At 48.3% G+C, this 25,735-nt stretch overlaps 1 protein-coding gene across 2 annotated transcripts in view; it reads left to right on the forward strand.

Annotated features, from left to right (window-relative positions):
• The window catches only part of LOC114588678 (phospholipid-transporting ATPase ABCA1-like), a 55,724-nt gene that overhangs the window by 5,083 nt on the left and 24,906 nt on the right, over window positions 1–25,735 (forward strand). The window contains exons 6-24 of one of the 2 annotated variants that reach the window (XM_077921771.1): window positions 373–552; window positions 1,056–1,270; window positions 2,134–2,319; window positions 4,561–4,783; window positions 5,901–6,122; window positions 7,277–7,481; window positions 9,080–9,199; window positions 9,925–10,096; window positions 11,770–11,901; window positions 12,700–12,839; window positions 13,726–13,863; window positions 15,255–15,475; window positions 16,661–16,727; window positions 16,876–17,078; window positions 18,031–18,073; window positions 18,221–18,325; window positions 23,055–23,212; window positions 23,752–23,876; window positions 25,315–25,413. In XM_077921771.1, the coding sequence (XP_077777897.1) occupies window positions 373–552; window positions 1,056–1,270; window positions 2,134–2,319; window positions 4,561–4,783; window positions 5,901–6,122; window positions 7,277–7,481; window positions 9,080–9,199; window positions 9,925–10,096; window positions 11,770–11,901; window positions 12,700–12,839; window positions 13,726–13,863; window positions 15,255–15,475; window positions 16,661–16,727; window positions 16,876–17,078; window positions 18,031–18,073; window positions 18,221–18,325; window positions 23,055–23,212; window positions 23,752–23,876; window positions 25,315–25,413 (2,954 nt within the window). The remainder of the gene's footprint in view (window positions 1–372; window positions 553–1,055; window positions 1,271–2,133; window positions 2,320–4,560; window positions 4,784–5,900; window positions 6,123–7,276; window positions 7,482–9,079; window positions 9,200–9,924; window positions 10,097–11,769; window positions 11,902–12,699; window positions 12,840–13,725; window positions 13,864–15,254; window positions 15,476–16,660; window positions 16,728–16,875; window positions 17,079–18,030; window positions 18,074–18,220; window positions 18,326–23,054; window positions 23,213–23,751; window positions 23,877–25,314; window positions 25,414–25,735) is intronic. The other variant, XM_077921772.1, reaches the window with a different exon arrangement.

The following is a 25,735-nucleotide window of genomic DNA, read 5'->3' on the forward strand; positions in this document are numbered from 1 at the left end:
TGACGCAAACCAAAACGCACAGAAACGCCATTTACCTTCCCGCCGCAGCGGTACCTATTTATCTACTTGCGCCGGCGTGCTTTTGAACTGCTAGGTTGGCAGGAGCAGGGACCGAGCAACGGGAGCTCACCCCGTCATTGCGGGATTTCAAACCACCGACCTTCCGATCGGCAAGCCCAAGAGGCTCTGTGGTTTAGACCACAGCGCCACCCACGTCCCTTTCCCTCACGATGGATGCCTTTGTTTAGGGAAGCTTTTAATGTTGAATAGATTATTTTGTTGGAAGCCGCCCAGAGTGGCTGGGGAAACCCAGCCAGGTGGGCAGGGTATAAATAATAAATTATTATTATTATTTATTATGATCCCTTGCAGAACCTGCTGGAGACCCCTGGTGTGGTCCAGTTCCTGGAACAGCAGCTGGAAGGAATGTTTTGGAACATGTCGGCCTTGAGAGAGTTCCTGTCGCCGGACACGGCCGGCAGTGCCTACACTTGGCGCCAGGCCTATGGCGAAGTGGACGCCGCGATCGGAACCTTCTCCCAGTTTATCGAGGTGCGTTGCCACTCGCAGGAGCGGGAGAGGCCGCCTGCGCACCGAGCTCAGCACTGCCCGCCCGGACTGGTAGCAACTCTGCACGGTTTTGGGCAGGGGGTTCTTACCCGGAGGGATCGGGCCCGGGATTAACTACCGTATTTTTCGCTCTAAAAGACGCACCAGACCACGAGACGCACCTAGTTTTTGGCGGAGGAAAACAAGAAAAAAAATATTCTGAATCTCAGAAGCCAGAACAGCAAGAGGGATCGCTGCGCAGCGAAAGCAGCAATCCCTCTTGCTGTTCTGGCTCCTGGGATAGCTGCACAGCCTGCATTCGCTCCATAAGACGCACACACATTTCCCCTTACTTTTTAGGAGGGGAAAAGTGAGTCTTATAGAGCAAAAAATGCGGTAAATACAAACCTGAAGGTGTCAGGAATTGAACCTGCAACCTTCTGCCTAAGGTGCAACTGCCCTCCTCTCTGATCCACCCCATGACGATGGGACTGTTTCTTTCCTAGTGCATTTCCCTGAACAAAATCGAGGCGGTGGACTCGGAGGACCAGCTGGTTTTGCGGGCCATGAAGCTGCTGGAGGACCGCCAGTTTTGGGCCGGGGTGGTGTTCCTCCCCCCGGACAACCAGAGCGGTTTCGGCGAGGTCCTCCCTCCGCACGTCCGCTTCAAAATCCGAATGGACATCGACGACGTCACCCGCACCAACAAGATCAAAGACAGGTGAGTCGTCGCCGTCCGGCCCGGTTTGAGAAAGATTCGTAGAAAGGGACCCAAGGGTCATCTAGTCCAACCCCCCTTCTGGGCGTAAATATCGCGCATGCACTTTCCTTCCTCTTGTTCAGAAGGGAACAGAGGATCCCGCCCCGTAGGGTTGCAGCCTGAAAAGGCACGGCACGAAAGGAAAGCGGATTGCGGGGGGAGGAGGAAAGAGAGAAACCTCAGACGGGCGTGCGTTTGAAGCGCGTGGCGTTATAAGCTGTGGGTTAATGAAAGAGCCCACGATTCTGGGGTTTAGATGGCGAAACAGCTAATAAAATGGAGCAAAGAAACATCGGGAAATGGTAAGTCAAGAATAGGGTTGCCATATCTCATAAGGTGAAAATCCGGACACAAAAGTTCTTGAGCTTTTCTTGGCAAAGCTGTTGAGCTTTCCTTTTTTTTGACCAAAGTTGAGCTCTTTTTTTCCTTTTTTTGTAAAATCCACCCCCCCACCCAACCCAGAAGTTGTTGAGCTATTAAGGAAATTCACACAAAAAAATCAACGCTTCCAACATGGGTTGCCAAATGTTTTCCCAGACATTTTTACCAATTTCGGGAAATTCTGCCAATTCTAAGCCCTAGTCAATAAGAAAGTTTAGGGTTTGGGGTTTGTTTAATTATATAACATTCTGGAGTATTTTTGGAGATTTAATAGAAACGATTGTGTGTTTTTTGGGGGGAAGAGAATCTTTTGAAGAGCAGCTAAGAAATATAATAAAAAGTTCTCCTGACCGCAAAACAAACAAAAACAGATTGTGCACTCAAAGATTTGCCCAAAGGGACTCTCAACCCCTGTCCCTCCTCCTCCTGCGAATGTTGCCCAGGTTTTGGGACCCGGGGCCAGCGGCCGACCCCTTTGATGACCTGCTGTATGTCTGGGGCGGCTTTGCCTACGTGCAAGACCTCGTGGAGCAAGCCGTGGTTCGGGTCCAAGGCGAGGAGCCGTCTCCGCAGGGCCGCGTGGGGATCTACATTCAACAGATGCCTTATCCCTGCTACGTCGACGACATGTAAGTCAGAAATGTGCAAAAGAAGAAGCGTCCTAAAGCACCAAAATTGCAAAACACGCTCTTTCCACACAAAAGATGGTAAACGTATACCCTCAGTCCTGGAAAGTGTTCCAAGGTAGACCCCTAGAACAGTTATTCTATGGAGCTACAGAAGCTGTCCAGTCAAAGTTCTTCAGGCAAATTTCCTCTGCCCTGCCCTGTGTCCCAAACGCATCATTGTGCATAGAGGCTAATCTTCCCTTGGTAGAATGACGGATCTGGTGCAGGACAGTTAACTATTGGCTTCCCCATAACTCAAATCATAACTCACTAATAGCCCTAGTGCTGCAAGATCCCAAAGGTGCCTGGACTAAAATTGTCCATCATAAACCTTCCTCTTGTGGTTTATCACCATAACAGCTACTCACTTTGGGTTTTAGTAAAGCAAACAGTCTAATTTGTCAGCGCCTAAATGATAGCAATGGGATTATATTACTAAATGATATTGGTGGGACGCGGGTGGCGCTGTGGGTAAAACCTCAGCGCCTAGGACTTGCCGATCGTCAGGTCGGCGGTTCGAATCCCCGCGGCGGGGTGCGCTCCTGCTGCTCGGTCCCAGCGCCTGCCAACTTAGCAGTTCGAAAGCACCCCCGGGTGCAAGTAGATAAATAGGGACCGCTTACTGGCGGGAAGGTAAACGGCGTTTCCGTGTGCTGCGCTGGCTCGCCAGATGCAGCTTGTCACGCTGGCCACGTGACCCGGAAGTGTCTGCGGACAGCGCTGGCCCCCGGCCTCTTGAGTGAGATGGGCGCACAACCCTAGAGTCGGACACGACTGGCCCGTATGGGCAGGGGTACCTTTACCTTTACCTTTTAAATGATATCGAGCGTAGGAACAGCTTGGCCACAATAAGGAAATTTTGCCCGTGGCATGACTCTTTTCCACCTTCCCATTTTGACTCTCCGGCACCCTATCTACATAAAGCAGCAATGCCAAAATACAGATGCGTTTTTACTTTCGTAAGATTGAATGCCTTGCCCTCGGCTGGACTTGAGGGATGATTCCAACAGTTTCCACATGAAAAACAGCCTGGACAATGGGGGTGGAGACGCTCCTTCAGGTCTACTGGGCTGTTTAGGCTTTCAAGGTCAGCACCAACATTTTGAATTGTGCTTGGAAACATCCTGGGAGCCAATGTAGGTCTTTCAGGACCGGTGTTATGTGGTCTTGGCAGCTGCTCCCAGTCCCCAGTCTGGCTGCCGCACTCTGGATTAGTTGCAGTTTCTGGGTCACCTTCCAAGGCAGCCCCACAAAGAGCGCAATGCAGTAGTCCAAGCAGGAGATAACCAGAGCATGCACCACTCTGGCCAGACAGTCCGCAGGCAGGGAGGGTCTCATCCTGTGTACCAGATGGAGCTGCCCTGGACACAGAATTGACCTGCGCCTCCATGGACAGCGCTGAGTCCAAAATGATTCCCAGGCTGCACACCTGGTCCTTCGGGGGCACAGTCACCCCATTCAGGACCAGGGAGTCCTGAGAGAGAAGATAACATTTCTCACCCTATAAGAGGAGAGAACCTATTGCGATCCTTATTTCTTTGAGGTCCCCCCCCCCATTTTTTAAAATTAATTTTCCGTAAAAAAAATTTAAACAGACAAACAAACGAACATATATCTCAACCGTAATTAAACCAAACTTCATAACATTCTTAAGTGACTTCCTCATATCCCCGGGTTGAATTTCAGTGTAGAGTGGTACCTCGGGTTAAGTACTTAATTCGTTCCGGAGGTCTGTTCTTAACCTGAAACTGTTCTTAACCTGAAGCACCACTTTAGCTAATGGGGCCACCTGCTGCTGCACAATTTCTGTTCTCATCCTGAAGCAAAGTTCTTAACCCGAGGTACTATTTCTGGGTTAGCGGAGTCTGTAACCTGAAGCATATGTAACCTGAAGCGTATGTCATCCGAGGTACCACTGTATATCATTTTAACGGTTTTCCAAAACCTAAATTCCTAAAAAATTTAACTTAATCACTTAACATCTTTCTTTCTTTACAATTCAACTTCGAACGTGTTAGTTCATCGCATTACGTATTTAAATCCTAAGCTTTCCAGTTAAGTTAATTTAACACATTTAAATAAATAGCCTTTAAATCTTTTTTCTTTGAGTTTAAAGGGGATCGCGGGGAAAATATTACAGGTAGGTACTGGTCCGTTTCTGTCGCTCCACCAATTGACGCGGATTCCCCATCTTTTTTCCAGATTCCTGCGCGTCCTCAACCGCTCCCTGCCGCTGTTCATGACGTTGGCGTGGATCTACTCAGTCGCGATGATCATAAAAGGGGTGGTCCACGAGAAAGAAGCCCGTTTGAAGGAGACGATGAAGATAATGGGGCTCAGCAGCGGTACCCTGTGGTTCAGCTGGTTCCTGAGTAGTTTCATCCCTTTTCTGGCCAGCGCCGCCTTGCTGGTCCTCATCCTCAAAGTAAGCTCCTTCCTGTGGGAATGTCCAGGGATGCAGGACAGGATATATTGTCTGATTATATCCTTATCCAACTTGTGCTAACAAGTCCCCCAATTTCAGCAGAGTAATGCACTCCCCTTTATTTTAAGTTTGCAACGGCAGCGTTTGCTCAGGCTCGCTAAAGCCTCTATAATAACTATTCTGGTAATTTCCCCTTATTCCCTCATAAAACAGGAGACGACACAGTCTTTTACAAAAGTATAAAAAGAGTTTGCTCACATTCTGTTCACAATCAGATCCCAGAAGGCAGACTTAAGCTTAATGAAGTAACGTACATTTGGAGTCTGTCTTATAGGAATCATAGTTCTTTATAACACCTGTATTGAAGCTGCTAGGGACGCGGGTGGCGCTGTGGGTTAAACCACAGAGCCTAGGACTTGCCGATCAGAAGGTCGGCGGTTCGAATCCCTCGACGGGGTGAGCTCCGTTGCTCGGTCCCTGTTCCTGCCAACCTAGCAGTTCGAAAGCACAAAGTACAAGTAGATAAATAGGTACCGCTCCGGCGGGAAGGTAAACGGCGTTTCCGTGCGCTGCTCTTGTTCGCCAGAAGCGGCTTAGTCCTGCTGGCCACATGACCCGGAAGCTGTACGCCGGCTCCCTCGGCCAATAAAGCGAGATGTGCGCCGCAACCCCAGAGTCAGCCACCACTGGACCGAATGGTCAGGGGTCCCTTTATTGAAGCTGCTGCATGGAACTGTACTAAAAGCTGGTAGTCTTTTTAAATTAATAAAAATTGTGCTCTAATGGGGAAAAAAAACACAACAACAGCACAACAACAACGAAAAGTGATTTCCTGTATCGTAAAGTGAGGAGCTTTTGCTACTGACACGACTGTGGGGCGATTTCTGGGCGCCGGGTTGGCGGCTGAGGTTTCCCATCGAGCCAGCTGAATCGCTGCAGTCCTCCTCGTTGTTAAAGGGATTGTTTTATTTCCTAGAGTTGAGAGGGTCCCCCAGGGGTCATCCAGCCCAACCCCGCTGCCATTTAGGAATCCCCGCTAAATCATCAGCATTCGAGCAAACGTTAGCCATTTTTGACAGGTTTCCCTTTCTGCTTTCTCTTTCTCCCTCTGTTCCAGGTGGGGGACATCCTTCCCTACAGCGACCCCGCCGTGGTCTTCCTCTTCCTCGCCACTTTCGCCGTGGCGACCATTTCCCAGTGTTTCCTCATCAGCACCTTGTTCTCCAGAGCCAACCTGGCCTCGGCTTGCGGAGGGATCATCTACTTTTCGTTTTACCTGCCCTACGTCCTCTGCGTGGCTTGGCGAGAGCGGATCACCTTCCCGTTGCGGATCTTTGTGGTGAGAGGATCTCTTCCCCGTCTGCTCACCTAAGAGCTGTTTCCGCTCCACCCCTCCAAAAAACCTCCTCACTTTCCTTCACTTCAAAACCACCCCTGATGTTGTTTAGTCGTTAGTCGTGTCCGCCTCTTGGTGACCCCCTGGACCAGAGCACGCCAGGTACGCCTGTCTTCCACTGCCTCCCCCAGTTTGGTCAGACTCATGTTTGTAGCTTCGAGATCTCGTCCTCCGTCGTCCCCTTCTCCTTGCGCCCTCCATCTTTCCCAACATCAGGGTCTTTTCCAGGGAGTCTTCTCTTCTCATGAGGTGGCCAAAGTCTTGGAGCCTCAGCTTCACGATCTGTCCTTCCAGTGAGCACTCAGGGCTGATTTCCTTCCGAATGGAGAGGTTTGATCTTCTTGCAGTCCATGGGACTCTCAAGAGTCTCCTCCAGCACCAGAATTCAAAAGCATCCATTCTTCGGCCATCAGCCTTCTTGACGGTCCAGCTCTCACTTCCGTACATCCCTACTGGGAAAAACAGAGCTTGAACTATATGGACCTTTGTTGGCAAGGTGATGTCTCTGCTTTTTAAGATGCCCTCTTGTTGTTTAAAGGATGTGGCGTCTCTCTATTTTTTTAAATTTCATTATCCTAAACAACATTGGATACAACCATATGTTCAAGCCTTGCTTCTCTGACATCCTAAAACCCAGGGTTAGACCCTGTCCCTGGAAATTAACAGACATGTGTTAGTCAAATTACTGTATTTTAATATTTTGCTGGAAGCTGCCCAGGGTGGCTGGGGAAACCCAGCCAGATGGGCAGGGTATAAAAAATGAATTACTACAGTGGTACCTCGGGTTAAGTACTTAATTCGTTGCGGAGGTCCGTACTTAACCTGAAACTGTTCTTAACCTGAAGCACCACTTTAGCTAATGGGGCCTCCTGCTGCTGCTGTGCAATTTCTGTTCTCATCCTGAAGCAAAGTTCTTAACCTGAAGCACTATTTCTGGGTTAGCGGAGTCTGTAAACTGAAGCGTATGTAACCCGTGGTACCACTGTATTATTATTATTGTTATTATTATTCATTCCAGTAGATCAGCGTGATTCGCACTGGGTACCAGTCCAGCTCTTTAAGCATCCTCTCCCCGCCCCATCTCTCCCTCACTACAGAGCCTCTTGTCCCCCGTCGCCTTTGGTTTCGGCTGCGAATATTTCTCCCTCTACGAGGAACAGGGCTTGGGCATCCAGTGGTATAACTTGAACGCGAGCCCCGTGGAAGGCGACCGGTACACCTTTGCCACGTCGGGCGGGTTGCTGCTCCTGGACGCCGTCCTCTACGGACTGGCCACGTGGTACATCGAAGGCGTATTCCCAGGTAAGCGACGCACCTCCGTTCTCGCAAGGCAGCGAGAATTTCAACCCAGTCAGGGCTATATCTGCGACCTCCGTGGTGTAGTTTTGCAGGCAGATCACGTAGATCAAGGGAAGTAATAGTGCCCCTGTATTCTGCTCTGGTCAGACCTCACCTGGAGTACTGTGTCCAGTTCTGGGCACCACAGTTCAAGAAGGACACTGACAAACTGGAACGTGTCCAGAGGAGGGCAACCAAAATGGTCAAAGGCCTGGAAACGATGCCTTATGAGGAACGGCTAAGGGAGCTGGGCATGTTTAGCCTGGAGAAGAGGAGGTTAAGGGGTGATATGATAGCCATGTTCAAATATATAAAAGGATGTCACATAGAGGAGGGAGAAAGGTTGTTTTCTGCTGCTCCAGAGAAGCGGACACGGAGCAATGGATCCAAACTACAAGAAAGAAGATTCCACCTAAACATTAGGAAGAACTTCCTGACAGTAAGAGCTGTTGGACAGTGGAATTTGATGCCAAGGAGTGTGGTGGAGTCTCCTTCTTTGGAGGTCTTTAAGCAGAGGCTTGACAACCATATGTCAGGAGTGCTCTGACGGTGTTTCCTGCTTGGCAGGGGGTTGGACTCGATGGCCCTTGTGGTCTATTCCAACTCTAGGATTCTATGATTCTACGTAGGGTTGCCATATGTCCTCTTTCCCCAGGAGATGCCCTCCTTTTCAGGATTAAAATTTCCGTACAAATTTGAAAAGTATAAAGTGTAGCCTTATTAGACTTTACCGATGGTAGGGTGAGCGTTGCTCCCAGAACAGGGAGAAAGGAGTCAAATGACACCGAGGTTGATTCAGAGAAAGAGTTTATTCTGCTCTCCGGATAGCAGAAGGCCCTTGCGTGGTCAGTCCACAGCAAGTCCAAAGAAATGAGAAAATTCATGCAGTATATATATCCTCCAGGCACCCTCTCCCCCCCCCCCCTTCCCCAGGAATCCAGCTACGTCAGCTTATACACGCAGGTTGACATCACAGATGTTCCTGCTCCGGTACTTTTAACCATGAAAGGGTTTCCTTTTCTTGTATTCTTGACCATGTAAGGGTATTCCTGTTCCGGCACTCTTATCTTGGGGTAAGAAGGTCACCAACTCTCCTGGCGCTGTTCCCGGACTAGGTCTGTGCGTCAGAGTGTGGTCAGGATGTAAGATAAGATCCAGACTTGCCATCCCTGCTCCACTGGAACAGTCAAGGCCACTCATTGCCGTCACGGACTGATAAAGGAGAGCGCTTTGTTTATACAGCTGGGTTCCTGTTATGCATTTACTCAACAGCTCAAGTTAATGCATTTTAGAAATGCTCCTTGGAGAACGAAAAATGCGGATTTCGGATCAGTTTCAAACTGACTGCACAGAAACCCATTCCTTAAAAAAAAAAAGAAAAAAAGAACATTGCTACTAGCAATGGCTCACGGCTTATAAAGCCTACATATAGGAAGGGTATTTAGAATGAGAGGCGATCTGTAGCTAAAAGCAGAAGTCGTGTCCTTGTTTTTCGCTCTTCAAAATATGGCAACCTTGATTTTTGTCGCCACCCCAGTTTACTGTTCCTGCTTGTGTTCCAGGCCAATATGGGATCCCCAAGCCGTGGAATTTTCCATTCCAAAAGAGTTACTGGTTCGGAGAGGCCTTGGCTGATCGCTCCCCTCGCCCCATCCCTACAAATTCTCTCAACTCGGCCGAAGGTAAAGCCTGCAGGGCCTTTTTGGAGTGGCCCCTTTGCCTATTTTCTCCTTTGGAGGGCAGCCTCCACCAGCCTGTGCGGCAACCGTATCTCTCGATGCTTTGTTGGAGCTCAGAAAACAATGGAACAAAACTTGAAAGCCCTTTTAGCCTCTTGTCTTTGTGGTCTCGGACGACAGAGAAGCAAAGGCTGTCTGGTCCCTTGAATCACAAAAACGCTGTGTCCTTTGAGACTAGTATCTATACTCTTAACATGCCACCCCAAACTTTTTTTATTGGGATTTATAAAGTGCTGTGGGTTAAACCACAGAGCCTAGGACTTGCCAATCAGAAGGTTGGCGGTTCGAATCCCCGCAATGACGGCGTGAGCTCCCGTTGCTCGGTCCCTGCTCCTGCCAACCTAGCAGTTCGAAAGCACCTCAAAGTGCAAGTAGATAAATAGGTACCGCTCCGGCGGGAAGGTAAACGGCGTTTCCGTGTGCTGCTCTGGTTCGCCAGAAGCGGCTTAGTCCTGCTGGCCACATGACCCGGAAGCTGTACGCCGGCTCCCTCGGCCAATAAAGCGAGATGAGCGCCGCAACCCCAGAGTCGGCCACGACTGGACTTAACCGTCCAGGGGTCCTTTACCTTTACCTGTGTTTTGAGGATGCGTCTCGTGAATGGAACGGAACAGAAGAAATGCACTTTTGCGCACAGCTTTCTGACCCGGCGTCTCGTTTCCCCGCAGTGATCATGGAGGACCCCCCTGCCCACCTAAGGGTAGGGGTCTCGATCCGTAACCTGGTGAAGATCTATCGCAGCGGCGGGAAGATTGCCGTCAACGGACTGAGCCTCGACTTCTACCAGGGCCAGATCACATCCTTTCTGGGGCACAATGGGGCCGGGAAGACGACCACAATGTAAGTTGAGCCGGGAATGTGTTGACCCGGAGGTTAGTTTTTGTGTATTTTCCAAGTTTGGGGAAATTTTAGTCCTCCAGATGTTGCCGAACGACATCAGTCGAGGAAGCACATTCCTGCTAAAAACGGTCTCTGCGTGAACACGTTTGTTCTCTTCTCATTATTTTTATTTACCGTATTTTTCGCTCTATAAGACGCACCAGACCACAAGACGCACCTAGTTTTTGGAGGAGGAAAACAAGAAAAAAAATATTCTGGATCTCAGAAGCCAGAACAGCAAGAGGGATCGCTGCGCAGTGAAAGCAGCAATCCCTCTTGCTGTTCTGGCTTCTGGGATAGCTGCGCAGCCTGCATTCGCTCCATAAGACGCACACACATTTCCCTTACTTTTTAGGAGGGGGAAAGTGAGTCTTATAAAGCAAAAAATACGGTATCTCATAACGATTATACACTGCTTTTTTAACAAACAAACATACCCGAAGCAGTTAACAAAAGAGAAAGCATTAACTTGTTCTGCAATTATTTCATTTCTTTATTTTCTTACATAATTTTTATATATTTTCTGTTTTGCAATTTGGAATAGTCATTTAAACATCCTTAAAGTATCAGGTGACTTCCCTTCTCTTTCCACCCTTCATTTTGTGTGTCATAAATCCCTACATATTTTACAAAAACGAAACCATTCGACATTCCCTTATTGCATCCATCAAAACTTACTTACACTGTTGAATTTATCTTAATGTTTTCAAGAGAAACGTTTTATTTCTTTAGCCAAATCGTTTTTTAATTGATATTCAGAATCGTAACGAATCAGCCGTAAATTAAAATGAAATCTAACGCAATCTTTCCAAAAATCGGCTTCCGTTTCTGTTCCCCTTGTCGCTGCATAGTTTTCCCGGTTATTTCTAATTCACATTCCGTTCCCTGTAATCAACCTTATTTTGCAATAATATAAAGGAAATGTTTTCAATTAAAAACGAAACATTTAGTAGATATAAACTGCTTTGAGACTTCCCTGCCCGCCCCCTTACAATCGAGCGGCATATAAATATTATGAAATAAATATGCAATAAATTCAGCAATGTACTGAACCATAATATAAAGGAAATGTTTTCAATTAAAAATGAAACATTTAGTAGATATAAACTGCTTTGAGACTTCCCTGCCCGCCCCCTTACAATCGAGCGGCATATAAATATTATGAAATAAATATGCAATAAATTCAGCAATGTACTGAACCATCTAAGTAACAGGATGGCCTTTTCTAAACAATGACGACTTTAGCAGGTGCACCTCTAACAATTCGTTTTCAAATGCACCCATTTCCTTGACCCGTGGGTAGGCAAACTAAGGCCCGGGGGCCGGATCCGGCCCAATCGCCTTCTCAATCCGGCCCGCGGACAGTCCGGGAATCAGCGTGTTTTTACATGAGTAGAATGTGTCCTTTTATTTAAAATGCATCTCTGGGTTATTTGTGGGGCATAGGAATTCGTTCGTATGTATTTTTTTTCCCAAAATATAGTCCGGCCCCCCACAAGGTCTGAGGGACAGGGGACCGGCCCCCTGCTGAAAAAGTTTGCTGACCTCTTAAGGACGACTTGTTGCACGGCAGCTGGGAGCTAAGCTTGGGTACCGAATCGATCCTTTCTCCTTGCCTCTTTGCGACACCCCAGGTCCATCCTGACTGGCTTGCTGCCCCCCAGTTCCGGGACGGCGTATGTGATGGGGAGGGACATCTGCTCCGACATGGACATCATCCGGAGAACGATGGGGGTCTGTCCTCAACACAACGTCCTCTTCGACATGTAACTTGCTTATTTTCTCGTCTGTTTGTCTCTTCGGGCGTAAAATCACACAAAAACAAACCCACCCAGCGGCCCCCAGTTTTAAGGATAGGGTGTTAATCTGCCTGGTTAGAGAAAAAACGTTTTCACCTGGTGCCTAAAATTGGCGATGCGGGTGGCGCTGTGGGTTAAACCACAGAGCCTAGGACTTGCCGATCAGAAGGTTGGTGGTTCGAATCCCCGCGATGGGGTGAGCTCCCGTTGCTCGGTCCCTGCTCCTGCCAACCTAGCAGTTTGAAAGCACGTCAAAGTGCAAAGTAGATAAGTAGATACCGCTCCGGTGGGAAGGTAAACGGCATTTCCGTGCGCTGCTCTGGTTCGCCAGAAGCGGCTTAGTCCTGCTGGCCACATGACCCGGAAGCTGTATGCTGGCTCCCTCGGCCAGTAAAACGAGATGAGCACCGCAACCCCAGAGTCGGCCACGACTGGACCCTAATGCTCAGGGGTCCCTTTACCTTTACCTTTAAAAGTTTGGTAGTTATTTTTCTCTTTGACAAATAATAATTTATTATTCAGAGGCATCCCTACGTAGAATGCATTGCCATAATCCAACACATTGCCATTTATCCTGGCAAATAGACAGGATACAGAAAAGCTGAAGCACTTCTCTCGTAAGGTCTTCTGTGCAGATCTCTTTTCCAGCGCAGAGGTTTGATCTAATGGCGTTTTTGCCTCAAAGTACTTAGCATCCTTGTGGTTTTGACGTCTTCTCTCTCTCTTTACCGCAACCTTCCCAAAAAACTCCCCGTCCCCCTCCAGCCTGACCGTGGAAGAGCATATCTGGTTCTACGGCCGCCTCAAGGGCCTCTCCGGAGAGCAAGTCCGGGAGGAGATGGAACAGATCATCCAGGATGTGGGTCTGCCCCACAAGAGGCGAGATCAGACCAAGAACCTGTCAGGTGAGTTATGGGGTCATAGGATATGGGGGAGAAAATAGGGACTATTCCATCCCCTCCAACGTTTCTCCCCTGAAAATAGGGACGTCCTATTCCATCCCCTCCAACGATTCTCCCCTGAAAGGAGGGACGTCCTATTCCATCCCCTCCAACGTTTCTCCCTTGAAAACAGGGACGTCCTATTCCATCCCCTCCAACGTTTCTCCCCTGAAAATAGGGACGTCCTATTCCATCCCCTCCAACGATTCTCCCCTGAAAGGAGGGACGTCCTATTCCATCCCCTCCAACGTTTCTCCCTTGAAAACAGGGACTTCCTATTCCATCCCCTCCAACGTTTCTCCCCTGAAAATAGGGACGTCCTATTCCATCCCCTCCAACGATTCTCCCCTGAAAGGAGGGACGTCCTATTCCATCCCCTCCAACGTTTCTCCCTTGAAAACAGGGACGTCCTATTCCATCCCCTCCAAACGTTTCTCCCCTGAAAATAGGGACGTCCTATTCCATCCCCTCCAACGATTCTCCCCTGAAAGGAGGGACGTCCTATTCCATCCCCTCCAACGTTTCTCCCCTGAAAATAGGGACGTCCTATTCCATCCCCTCCAACGATTCTCCCCTGAAAGGAGGGACGTCCTATTCCATCCCGTCCAACGTTTCTCTCCTGAAAATAGGGACGTCCTATTCCATCCCGTCTAACGTTTCTCTCCTGAAAATAGGGACGTCCTATTCCATCCCCTCCAACGTTTCTCCTCTGAAAATAGGGATGTCCTATTCCATCCCCTCCAACGTTTCTCCTCTGAAAATAGGGACATCCTATTCCATCCCCTCCAACGTTTCTCCTCTGAAAATTGGGACGTCCTATTCCATCCCCTCCAACGTTTTATCTTTCCAGGAGGCATGCAACGCAAACTGTCTGTGGCCATCGCTTTCGTGGGGGGCTCCAAGGTGGTGATTTTGGACGAGCCGACGGCCGGTGTCGACCCCTACTCTCGCCGTGGCATATGGGACCTCCTGCTCAAATACCGTACAGGTCTGAGTTGTGCGGGTTTTATTTGAAGGACCGGGGGGGGGGGGGCGGTTTTCTTTGTGCATTTCAACACCACTCTTAGATAATAATAATAATAATAATAATAATAATAATAATAATAAATTTATTATTTGTACCCCGCCCATCTGGCTGGGTTTCCCCAGCCACTCTGGGCGGCTTCCAACTAAAGCGACAAATCACACAACTACAGAACGAAAGACGTCACATGCAACAAAGACAAATCTACGTCGTCCAGATTGATTTATTTTTTAATCCACATTATTTCTCTCAATTTTAATTACTAAATTTTCTGTTTTACAGTTGAAAGCACTCATTTTTACACCCTTCAGATATCAACGACTTCCCTTCTTCTCTTCTTCTTACAATATCATAAATCCCTGCGTAAATTTTGCAAAAGCTATGCCATTCGGGATTCCATTATTGCATCTATCAAAACTGCTTTACCGTGTTGAATTTTTCTTAATGCCGCCAGCGTTTTCAGCTGTACACGGTTATTTCCCATACATTCGATAAACATTTTCCAATCTTTTGTAAACGTTTTTTTCTTCTTGTTCTCTTATTCTGTATGTTAACATATAGAATAAAATGCACTTGCATTATCCAAAACGTTAGTCTTCTTGCCGCTAGTGCATTTATTTAACTGATGCATTTGTCAACATCTGCCAGCAGCCATTTATGCTTAAAAAAAAAAAATCTAGTTGACTTTTCTAAGGCCGTCTGAAAAGAGGAGATGAATTTGGCTCTGGGTGAATCATATACAATGGGCAGTAGAGAATATAATCTGCAGCGGAGGCCACCTAAATGATATAATTTGGTGTTTGAATAATTGGTGATTGTATTACAATTTGGCGTTGTTATAATGGGGGTATTATTGGACTGCAATTGAAAATTAATAAAAGATATTATTTAAAATAGAGAATAGGCCCTGATCCACAGAAACAGAGGCACTCTGTTGCAGGTCCGCTGGTATAAAATGCTAAGCTGCATTTCAATGGTTTTAACGTTGTATTTTAATCTTGTTTTTACGTTGTATTCATTCAACTCCTTTTTATTATTGGTTGTTAGCCGCCCTGAGCCTGGCCTTGGCTGGGGAGGGCGGGGTATAAATACAAATTATTATTATTATTATTATTATTATTATTATTATTATTATTATTATTATTAATATTTCCTAGCCCAGGTGTTTTAGTGGGCAGCAGGCTCATCGAAACAGAACTGCTTTTTAGCCAGTGCAGAAAGGAGCAAGGAGATGGGAGCCTGCCTGGGGTCCAGTGGCAGGGAGTTCCGTAGGTTAGGTGCCTCCGAGTTAAACTGGGAAAGGTGCGCTTCTGCGAATCCGACCCGCCTCCCTCCTCTTTCCCCGCCGACTCCAGGCCGGACGGTCATCCTGTCGACTCATTACATGGACGAAGCCGACCTCCTGGGCGACCGGGTGGCCATCATCTCCCAGGGACGCCTCTGCTGCTGCGGGTCCTCGCTCTTCCTCAAGACCAAGTTGGGCACGGGTTACTACCTGACGCTGGTGAAGAGGGAGGCGGGCAGGGGGCGACACTCGGCGGGCGCCAACGGGGTGGCGGCCCCCGCTGGCAAAAAGGTAAACTTGTGCAAAAAAGGGCGTGGTTTTCTCTGAAAGGAGAGCTTTCAGTTTATTGGGGATATGTGGGGTGATCGGGGAGGGGGGGTCACTGGTGTGGGGGCACACGCCACGCTCCTTAATTGGGCTTTCTTTCTTTTTCTTTCTTTGAAATACAGTGGTGCCTCGCAAGACGAAATTAATTCGTTCCGCGAGTTTTGTCGCCTTGCGGTTTTTTTCGTCTTGCGAAGCACGGTGTCGGGAAAGTTTTGGGAAAGCTTCAAAAATCACCAAAGTCTTTAAAAACCTCAAAAAAGGCTACCACACCGCGTGCTATGAGTTGCTCCTCGAAGTCAAGTCGCAACTGTATTAACGGTGTTAAGAAAAAGGAAGCAAACTTGCAAGACGTTTCCGTGTTGCGAAGCAAGCCCATAGGGAAAATCGTCTTGCGAAGCAGCTCAAAAAACAAAAAAACCCCTTTCGTCTAGCGAGTTTTTTGTCTTGCGAGGCATTCGTCTTGCGAGGTACCACTGTACAATTTATTAATTTTATAATGACAACAAATTATTATTATTATTATTATTATTATTATTATTATTACTATTAATTTAGTTATACAAGCACAAAGTTGGAAAGGTACCGTGCTTACGTCTGACCCCTGCTCAAGGCAAGGATCCTGTCAAGGTGGCCGTCCATCCATAATAATAATAATAATAATAATAATAATAATAATAATAATAATATTTATACCCTGCCCATCTGGCTGGGTTTCCCCAGCCACTCCGCGCGGCTTCCCAAAAAAATATTAAAATGCAATAGTCTGTTAAACATTAAAAGCTTCCCTAAACAGGGCTGCCTTCGGATGTCTTCTAAATATTCTAAATATTTTAATATTCTGTTGGACGCTACCCAGAGTGGCTGGGGAAACCCAGCCAGATGCACGGGGTATAAATTATTATTATATTATTATAACCATCGCAAACAAAAATTCAAATAATAAATCTTAACTCAATTGGCTTCCTTCCACTCCCCCTCTTGGCTCCGTTTTTCTTTAATCATTCACGCCCATCCGTAAAGCCCCTTATATTCTTAACAATCCAAATTTAAAACCTTTTTATCCCTCTTAACACAAGGGGCTTTTAAACGTTCTACGGGCGTCAAAGTCAAACTCACCAAAGGCTGTTCCTTTCGACTCCTCCTCTCCAGGCGGACAGCGACTCGGAAAGAAGTTGCGACACCGGTCTGGGCAGCGAGCAGAACAGCGAGGGCACAGGTGCGAATCCTGACAAAGCGCCGTATTCGAATCCTGACAAAGCGCCGTATGCCGGCGACAGGCGCGGACGGGGGATCTGCCGGGCTCGGGGGGAATTGACTGCTGCGAAACCTTTCCACGTTGTGCGTTTTCCCTTTTTTGTGTGCAGATGTGCCCCAGCTGACGGCCGTCATCCAAAATTTGGTCCCTGGGTCTCGGCTGGTGGAGGACATCTGCCAGGAAGTCCTCTACGTCCTCCCATACAGCGGGGCGAAAGATGGCGCCTTCGTGGAGCTGTTCCGGGAGCTGGACGCCCGCCTTGCGGAACTGGGGATCTCGGGGTACGGGATTTCGGACACCAGCCTGGAAGAGGTTTGTAAACGAGAAAAAGGAAAACAGAACAATCAGAACGGCGGGCTAATAATGTAAAAAGGTAAAGGGACCCCTGACCATTAGGTCCAGTCGTGGACGACTCTGGGGTTGCGGCGCTCATCTCGCTTTACTGGCCGAGGGAGCCGGCGTACAGCTTCCGGGTCATGTGGCCAGCAGGACTAAGCCGCTTCTGGTGAACCAGAGCAGCGCACGGAAACGCCGTTTACCTTCCCACCGGAGTGGTACCTATTTATCTACTTGCACTTTGTGCTTTCGAACTGCTAGGTTGGCAGGAGCAGGGACCGAGCAACGGGAGCTCACCCCGTCATTGCGGGGATTCGAACCGCCGACCTTCTGATCGGCAAGTCCTAGGCTCTGTGGTTTAACCCACAGCGCCACCCGCGTCCTGCTAATAATATAATTTAATAATAATATAATAAACAGAACGGCAGGCTAATAATATAATTACAATACAGTGGAACCTCGGATTGCGGATGTAATCCGTGACGGAGGCACATCTGCAAACACCTGGGTATTTCTGTCTGGCTTATTCCCAGTAAAAAAGGACTCTGGTCTTTTTGGGAAGGTAAATTTCAAACCTTCCTTTTTCTTTAACTCATTGTAAATCATTTCCCAATATTCTTCTTCTTCTTCTTCTTTTTACATGTCCACCACATATGAAAAAAAACACGGTTCTCTGCATTTCTTTACATTTCCCACACATATCTTAGCAAAACTACCGTAATCAGATACCCTCTAGGAATCGTTTTCAGATAATTCTCCTTCTGTAAGTGGCATGCGGTCAGTTTTAAATCTCCCAAAGGTTTAAATCTGTATTGTTATCCAGTCCTCTTTTAAAGACATCATCGGTTTTCCTGTCTGTGATAATGGGTATTTTGTGGTGCCTGCAATAGCTCCTGTGATCCCATCGCAACTTTGCTTTTCCTTCCAGATCTTCTTGAAAGTGGCAGAAGACACCAATGTTGATGTCGCAGGTAAGGTGAAGGCCAGCTGTCTTGTCTATCTGTCAGTGCAACATCAACAACAAAAATCACAACTTTGCCCGAATTTTCAATTTGGAGAATATTCAGTTTTTCCAATTTTTCCCCAACTGGGTTATATTTTCTTTTTTCCCCGGGCAGGAGACATGGAGGCGGCCCCTGCCGACCTCAGGACGTCCACGCCGGCCTCTGGTTACACCCTGCGGACGCTAAGCGAGGATTCGGAAGTGGCGGATGCCGAGCCTGGTAAGTTCCAGAAGGTTCCGGAAAAAGTCGGAAAAGTGCCGGAAGGTTCTGGAGAAAGTCGGTTTTGTTCTGCCCTTGGCTTGGGCACTGGAGGATATCAGCCACGGTTCAGGTCCGCACCGCGACGGGATCGCTGCCCTCCGGTCAGGGTGGAAACTTGTCCGCAGCGCCAATGGATTTGTGTTTCTGGAACCGGTGCGCCGCTATGGCTTGGCCAACCGTTTTTGTGTCCGGAGCTTGTCCTACTCCCGAGTAGGACCCTGGCGGAGACACATGCCCGACTGGCATGTTCTCTCCCTCCTGGTTGAGCGTTCGGCAGCTTCGAAACCACTGGTTCCGCTCCTTCCTCCTGGACCGTGTCCAGAAAGTGGTGGTGGGGAATGAGTGTTCAGACCCCTGGGCTCTCGCTTGTGGGGTGCCTCAGGGTTCTGTCCTCTCCCCCATGCTTTTAATATCTACATTAAGCCACTGGGAGAGATCATCAGGGGGTTTGGGCTGGGTGTTCACCGGTATGCGGATGATACCCAGCTCTACCTCTCTTTTAAATTGGAACCAGTGAAGGTCCTTTGTGAGTGCCTGGAGGCGGCTGGAGGATGGATGGCGGCTAACAGATTGAGGTTGAATCCTGACAAGACAGAAGGACTGTTTTGGGGGGTCAGGAGGCGGGCAGGTGTGGAGGACTCTCTGATCCTGAATGGGGTCACTGTGCCCCTGAAGGACCAGGTGTGCAGCCTGGGAGTCATTTTGGATCCACAGCTGTCCATGGAGGCGCAGGTCAGTTCTGTGTCCAGGGCAGCTCCATCTGGGATGCAGGATGAGACCCTCCCTGCCTGCAGACTGTCTGGCCAGAGTGGTGCATGCTCTGGTCATCTCCTGCTTAGACTACTGCAATGCGCTCTCTGTGGGGCTACCTTTGAAGGCGACCTGGAAACTGCAACTAATCCAGAATGCGGCAGCTAGACTGGGGACTGGGAGCGGCCACCGGGACCACATAACACTGGTCTTGAAAGACCTACATTGGCTCCCAATACGTTTCCGAGCACAATTCAAAGTGTTGGTGCCGACATTGAAATCCCTAACTGGCCCAGTAGACCTGAAGCAGCGTCTCCACCCCCATCATTCAGCCCGGACAGTGAGGTCCATCTCCTGAGGGCCTTCTGGCGGTTCCCTCCCTGCGAGAAGCCAAGTTACAGGGAACCAGGCAGAGGGCCTTCTCGGTGGTGGCGCCCGCCCTGTGGAACACCCTCCCACCAGATGTCAAAGAGAAAAATAACTACTAGACTTTTAGAAGACACCTGAAGGCAGCCCTGTTTAGGGAAGCTTTTAATGTTTAACAGGTTATTTTATTTTAGTGATCTGTTGGAAGCTGCCCAGAGTGGCTGGGGAAACCCAGCCAGATGGGCAGGGTATAAATAATAAATTATTATTATTATTATTATTATTATTATTATTATTATTCTGCCCAAACATCGCAGCGACCGATGCCGACAGACATCAGCACACTTAGGGATCTGCAGAGTCTGTGCAGTTTGCGTGACAGACCTCAGCATTTTGGCTAATCTACTTTATTTGCATATAAACAGAAGCGGAGCCCTGCAACATGGCTCCCTCTCTCTCTAGCATCAGACAGCAAAGAGTAAAAAAGAACAAAGTACAATAGTTCCACTTCACAGAACACAAAAATCCTGTCTCCGTCACTTTCCACTCTGTGGAGTCAAAACATACACCGTCATGCGATAGTCAGAAATCCCATGACTGCAATCGCGGAGCAGGAATTCTAACAATTCCCCAACAGCGGGCACAGTTTGCTTTTTGAGAGAGTCACAAAAGGGCCAGCCTAGAGGAGGAGTGGCGTCGTAGAAAATGGCTGCCATGGAAAGGGAGTGGCATCACACACAATTGCTGCCATAGAGCAGGTGTGGTGTCATGCAAAATGGCTGCCATAGAGCAGGTGTGGTGTCATGCAAAATTGCTGCCATGGAGGTAACCTGGCATCACATAAAATGGCTGCCATGGAGTTGGAGTGGCGTCATACAAAATGGCTGCCATAGAGCAGGTGTGGCGTCATGCAAAATGGCTGCCATAGAGCAGGTGTGGCGTCATGCAAAATTGCTGCCATGGAGGTAACCTGGCATCACATAAAATGGCTGCCATGGAAGGGGAGTGGCGTCATACAAAATGGCTGCCATAGAATAAGTGTGGTGTTGTTCAAAATGGCTGCCATTGAGGTAGCCTGGCATTGCACCAGATGGCTGCCATAGAGCGGGTGTGGAATCACACAAAATGGCTGCCATACAGCAGTTGTGGCGTCATGCAAGATGGCTGCCATGGAAGGGGAATTGGCATCACACAAAATGGCACCATAGAGCAGGTGTGGCGTCATGCAAAATAGCTGCCATGGAGGTAGCCTGGCATCACACAAAATGGCTGCCACTGAGGTAGCCTGGCATTGCACCAGATGGCTGCCATAGAGCGGGTGTGGAATCACACAAAATGGCTGCCATGGAGGGGGTAGCGTCACGTAAAATGGCTGCCATAGAGCAGGTGTGGCGTCACTCAAAATAGCTGCCATGGAGGCAACCTGGTATCACACAAAATGGCACCGTAGAGCAGGTGTGGCTTCATGTAAAATAGCTGCCGTGAAGGTACCCTGTCATCACACAAAATGGTTGCCACTGAAGTAGCCTGGCATTGCACCAAATGGCTGCCATAGAGCGGGTGTGGAATCACACAAAATGGCTGCCATGGAGGGGGTAGCATCACGTAAAATGGCTGCCATAGAGCAGGTGTGGCGTCATGCAAAATTGCTGCCATGGAGGTAACCTGGCATCACATAAAATGGCTGCCATGGAGGGGGAGTGGCATCATACAAAATAGCTGCCATGGAGGCAACCTGGTATCGCACAAAATGGGTGCCACTGAAGTAGCCTGGCATTGCACCAAATGGCTGCCATAGAGCAGGTGTCAAATCGCACAAAATGGCTGCCATGGAAGGGGGGTGGCACCACACAAAATGGTGCCATAGAGCAGGTGTGGCATCACGCAAGATGGCTGCCATGGAGGGGGAATTGGCATCACGCAAGATGGCGCCATAGAGCAGGTGTGGCGTCATGCAAAATAGCTGCCATGGAGGTAGCCTGGCATCACACAAAATGGCGGCCACTGAGGTAGCCTGGCATTGCACCAAATGGCTGCCATAGAGCAGGTGTCGAATCGCACAAAATGGCTGCCATGGAAGGGGGGGTGGCATCACACAAAATGGCGCCATAGAGCAGGTGTGGCGTCGCACAGAATAGATTGGGGAGTTGAAACGAGAACGGCTTTTCTGTTTCCCCCTTGCTTCTCAACGTACAGGAAGTCCTGGGTGCGAATCCTGGAGGGAGGGCTTGAGATGCATCTAACTTCTTCCTTCTGTTCTTTCTCTCTCTCTCTCCCTTTCTCTCCTTCCTTCCTCCACCTTTACGCTTAAGTCAAAGGACTCAAGAAAGGTAAAAAAAAGAAGCTTTGGGGCAGGATTATTATTATGAACAATATTATTAATCCTGTCCTTCGCCCCAAGGTCGTGGGTTCAGGTTACAGCAGTCAGAACGCCATGCTAAATGCAGTTAAATGCGCTGGTGGTTGCAATACATCCATTAATCGCTTATCGATTAATCACAGTTGCAATCAAAATTATTCCACTACCCCCATTGCAAATTGGGCGATATTCGGCCGAAAATGCAAGTTATCAAACGGCTGAAAAGTCTGCAAAATTTTGATAACGAACCTGATTTGTAATGAGGGGGTTTGGATAACCTCGATTGCAACCGAGAACATTTTTCCAGCGTAATTTTTTGAAATTTGGAATGTTGGAAATGCAAACGAGCGGATGGTGCTTTTATTAACGTGTGGTGGCTTTGCAAAAAAAGCTCAATGGGAAATGATAAATGACGAACTAATTAAGAAGTTTTAAATGACAATAGGGGGAAACCAGGAGCCTCTTTTTGCTAGGTCTGACTGGGCCAGAGTTGCCGAAAATAAAATTGTGTATGCATGCAAAAACTGCAACAAGGAAGCGAAAATTGAATTGCAAGAAAGAACAGGCTTTGGAAATCAAAAACAAGGTCAAATACGTGGGGGTTTGGATTTCAACTAAAACCATAAATCTGTATGAAGACAATTACATTAAAACATGGAAAGATATTTTTAAAATATATGGAAAATTGGACCAGGCTCCATCTCTCCCTTTGGGGAAGAATCTCGCTAGTAAAAATGAAGATCTTGCCCAAAACGGTTTTCTTGTTTCAAACAATACCAATTTTAGGAGAATTGAAATGTTTCAAGGAATGGGAAAAGGGAAATAGCTAGATTTGTCTGGAACGGAAATAAACCGAGAATGAAGCGTCAGGTGTTGAGAGACAAATGGGAGAGAGGAAGATTTGCGCTCCCAGATTTGGAATTATATTATGAGGCCTCAGGATTGGTATGGCTAAAGGAATGGATTGCATTAAAAGACACTGATGTGTTAGATCTTGAGGACATAACTGGTACGGATGGCACTCTTATTTAATATACGGAAAGATGAATGTCCACAAGGGGTTTTTGAGCCATGTGATAAGGAAATCACTGATTTGCAATGGTGTTGAATAGTTTTGATCACAGCTTGTCAATAAAGAAGGTTGCATTATCTTAGACAGTGGGTTTTTTCGGATTTTCGGCTTCACGGCTTCCCTCTCTCCCTTTTTTCCAGCAGCGGAAGAAGCCAAGGAGACGGACCTCTTGAGGGGCATGGGGGTCCAGCCCTCCCGCCAGCTGACGGACTGGGCGCTGGTGCGCCAACAACTTCGCGCCCTCTTCACCAAGCGCCTTCTGTACGCCCGCAGGAGCACTAGGGGATTTCTTGCGCAAGTATAACGCCCGACTCCTCTTCCGTCTGGGTTTGGAAGGGGGTGGAGGGTGGGCCAGGGAGGGAGGGTGGGTGGGGGGCTGGGGGGTCTCTCTCGGGGGTTGGCTGCAGAATCATAGAGTTGGAACGGGGAACCCTGAAGGTCACCCATCCCAACCCCCTTGCAAAGGCTAAAGCATCCCGGACAGAGGGCCTGTCGGCGCTTCCGTGCGACCGAGCTGTAATGGCTCTCCTCCCCGTGACGGGAGGGCGTTCCACAGGGCGGGCGCCACCACCAAGAAGGCCCTCTGCCTGGTTCCCTGTAATCTCATGTTTCGCAGGGAGGGAACCGCCAGAAGGCCCTTGGGAGATGGACCCCGGTGTCCGGGCTGGACGATGGGGGTGGAGACACTCCTTCAGGTATACTGGGCCATTTAGGGCTTTGAAGGTCAGCTCTGAATTGTGCTCGGAAACGTCCTGGGAGCCAATGTAAGTCCTTCAGGACCAGTGTTATATTCTACCATTTGCCTGCCACTGATCTGCCCGCTCCCTCCTTTTGCAGATTGTGCTTCCGGCGGTCTTCGTCTGCATCGCCCTTCTCTTCAGCCTCATCGTACCCCCTTTCGGCAAGTACCCCCCTCTGCGCCTCGAACCCTGGATGTACGGACCTCAATATACCTTCGTCAGGTGCGTCTCAGAACCAGGGCCAGATTTAGGTTTGGTGAGGCCCTAAGCTCCTGAAGGTAACGGGGCCCTTTATATGTCCAGCTGTCCTTTGCCAGCAACAAATTGTCGCTGGTTTTTTGGGTTGAATATATGCTATATGGTCATTGATGGACCTCATGGGCATGTAAAGCCGTTTGCACATTCAGAATGTAGGTAGAACAGCGCACGGAACAAGAGCAGCGCACGGAAACGCCGTTTACCTTCCCGCCGGAGTGGTACCTATTTATCTACTTGCGCTGGTGTGCTTTCGAACTGCTAGGTGGGCAGGAGCAGGGACCGAGCAACGGGAGCTCACTCCGTTGCAAGGATTCGAACCGCTGACCTTCTGTGGTTTAACCCACAGCGCCACCGGCGTCCCAGTATATTAATAGTGAAATACAGTTAAGAAACATATTAATAGTGAGATAATTAATAAGCTCTAACTTAAAATGGGACGCAGGTGGGGCTGTGGGTACCACAGAGCCTAGGGCTTGCCGATCAGAAGGTCGGCAGTTCGAATCCCTGCGATGGACGGGGTGAGCTCCCGTTGCTCGGTCCCTGCTCCTGCCAACCTAGCAGTTCGAAAGCATGTCAAAGTGCAAGTAGATAAATAGGTACCGCTCCGGCGGGAAGGGAAACGGCGTTTCCGTGTGCTGCTCTGGTTCGCCAGAAGCAGCTCAGTCCTGCTGGCCACATGACCCGGAAGCTGGACGCCGGCTCCCTCGGCCAGTAAAGCGAGATGAGCGCCGCAACCCCAGAGTCGGCCACGACTGGACCAATGGTCAGGGGTCCCTTTACCTATATTAATAGTGAAATACAATTAAGAAGCATATTAATAGTGAAATACAATTAAGAAGCATATTAATAGTGAAATACAATTAAGAAGCATATTAATAGTGAAGTAATTATTAAGCTCTAACTTTATCCATTACAAAATATTGCAAACACCTTGGCATTGGCCAATAACAAAAGCTCCTTTAGAAACACAATTTGCAAAGACTCATCATCTAATCCAAAGACTTGAGGGACGATTCCAACAGATCCCAAATGAAAAACGTCCCTGTGGAGACGGCAGTCCCGAATCGGCGGCACATGCCCTTCTGGCTTGCCCTCTTTGTAAAGACTTGAGGAATGAGATTATCACCCCTCTTTTATCGTCCATTCCGGATCGCCCAGCCACTGCCCCAGGGTCCTTTCTCTTGGCAGATCAAGACGAGCAGGTGACAGCAAAGGTGGCAAGGTTTTTCGCTGGGGCAGTCAGAATAAGGTCCACCATTTGACCATTGATTCAAAACCCCAAAATGTATTTTATATAATTGACTTTTTATTTCTATTCTTTGTATATCGTATTGTTGTTTTATCGCTTTGGCCGACGGCTGACACAAACAAAGATTCATTCATTCTTCTCCCCGCCGCTCAGTGACGATTCCAGGGGCGATCTTGTCTCCTCCCGGCTCCTCGAATCTCTTCTCCGTGAACCTGGCTTTGGGACCAAGTGCGTGAGGGATCGTCCGGATCTGTGAGTACCTCGCAGAGCAGCCTTTAAACCAGGCATAGATTTAATCTGTTTCCTGGATTTTGAACCTCCATAATCACCTTGGCCTGTAGGTTTGTTATTTTATAATAATGTTTATTGGTTTTTCTCAATATTTTCCATCGTAACATCAATCTTACTTTAATACGTTTCCCTCGATGATAATAAGAGGAAGATATTTCGCTCTCCCAGAATCAGAGCATCTCTGCAAATGTAGTAAACAGGAACTTGATCCTTCGTAGCACATTTTCTTTTCTTGTGATTTTGGCATTTACGCCAGAAGACAATTATTAGAGGCCTTACAACT

This window comes from Podarcis muralis, chromosome 18, assembly GCF_964188315.1.
Source record: "Podarcis muralis chromosome 18, rPodMur119.hap1.1, whole genome shotgun sequence".
NCBI classification, from domain to species: domain Eukaryota; kingdom Metazoa; phylum Chordata; class Lepidosauria; order Squamata; family Lacertidae; genus Podarcis; species Podarcis muralis.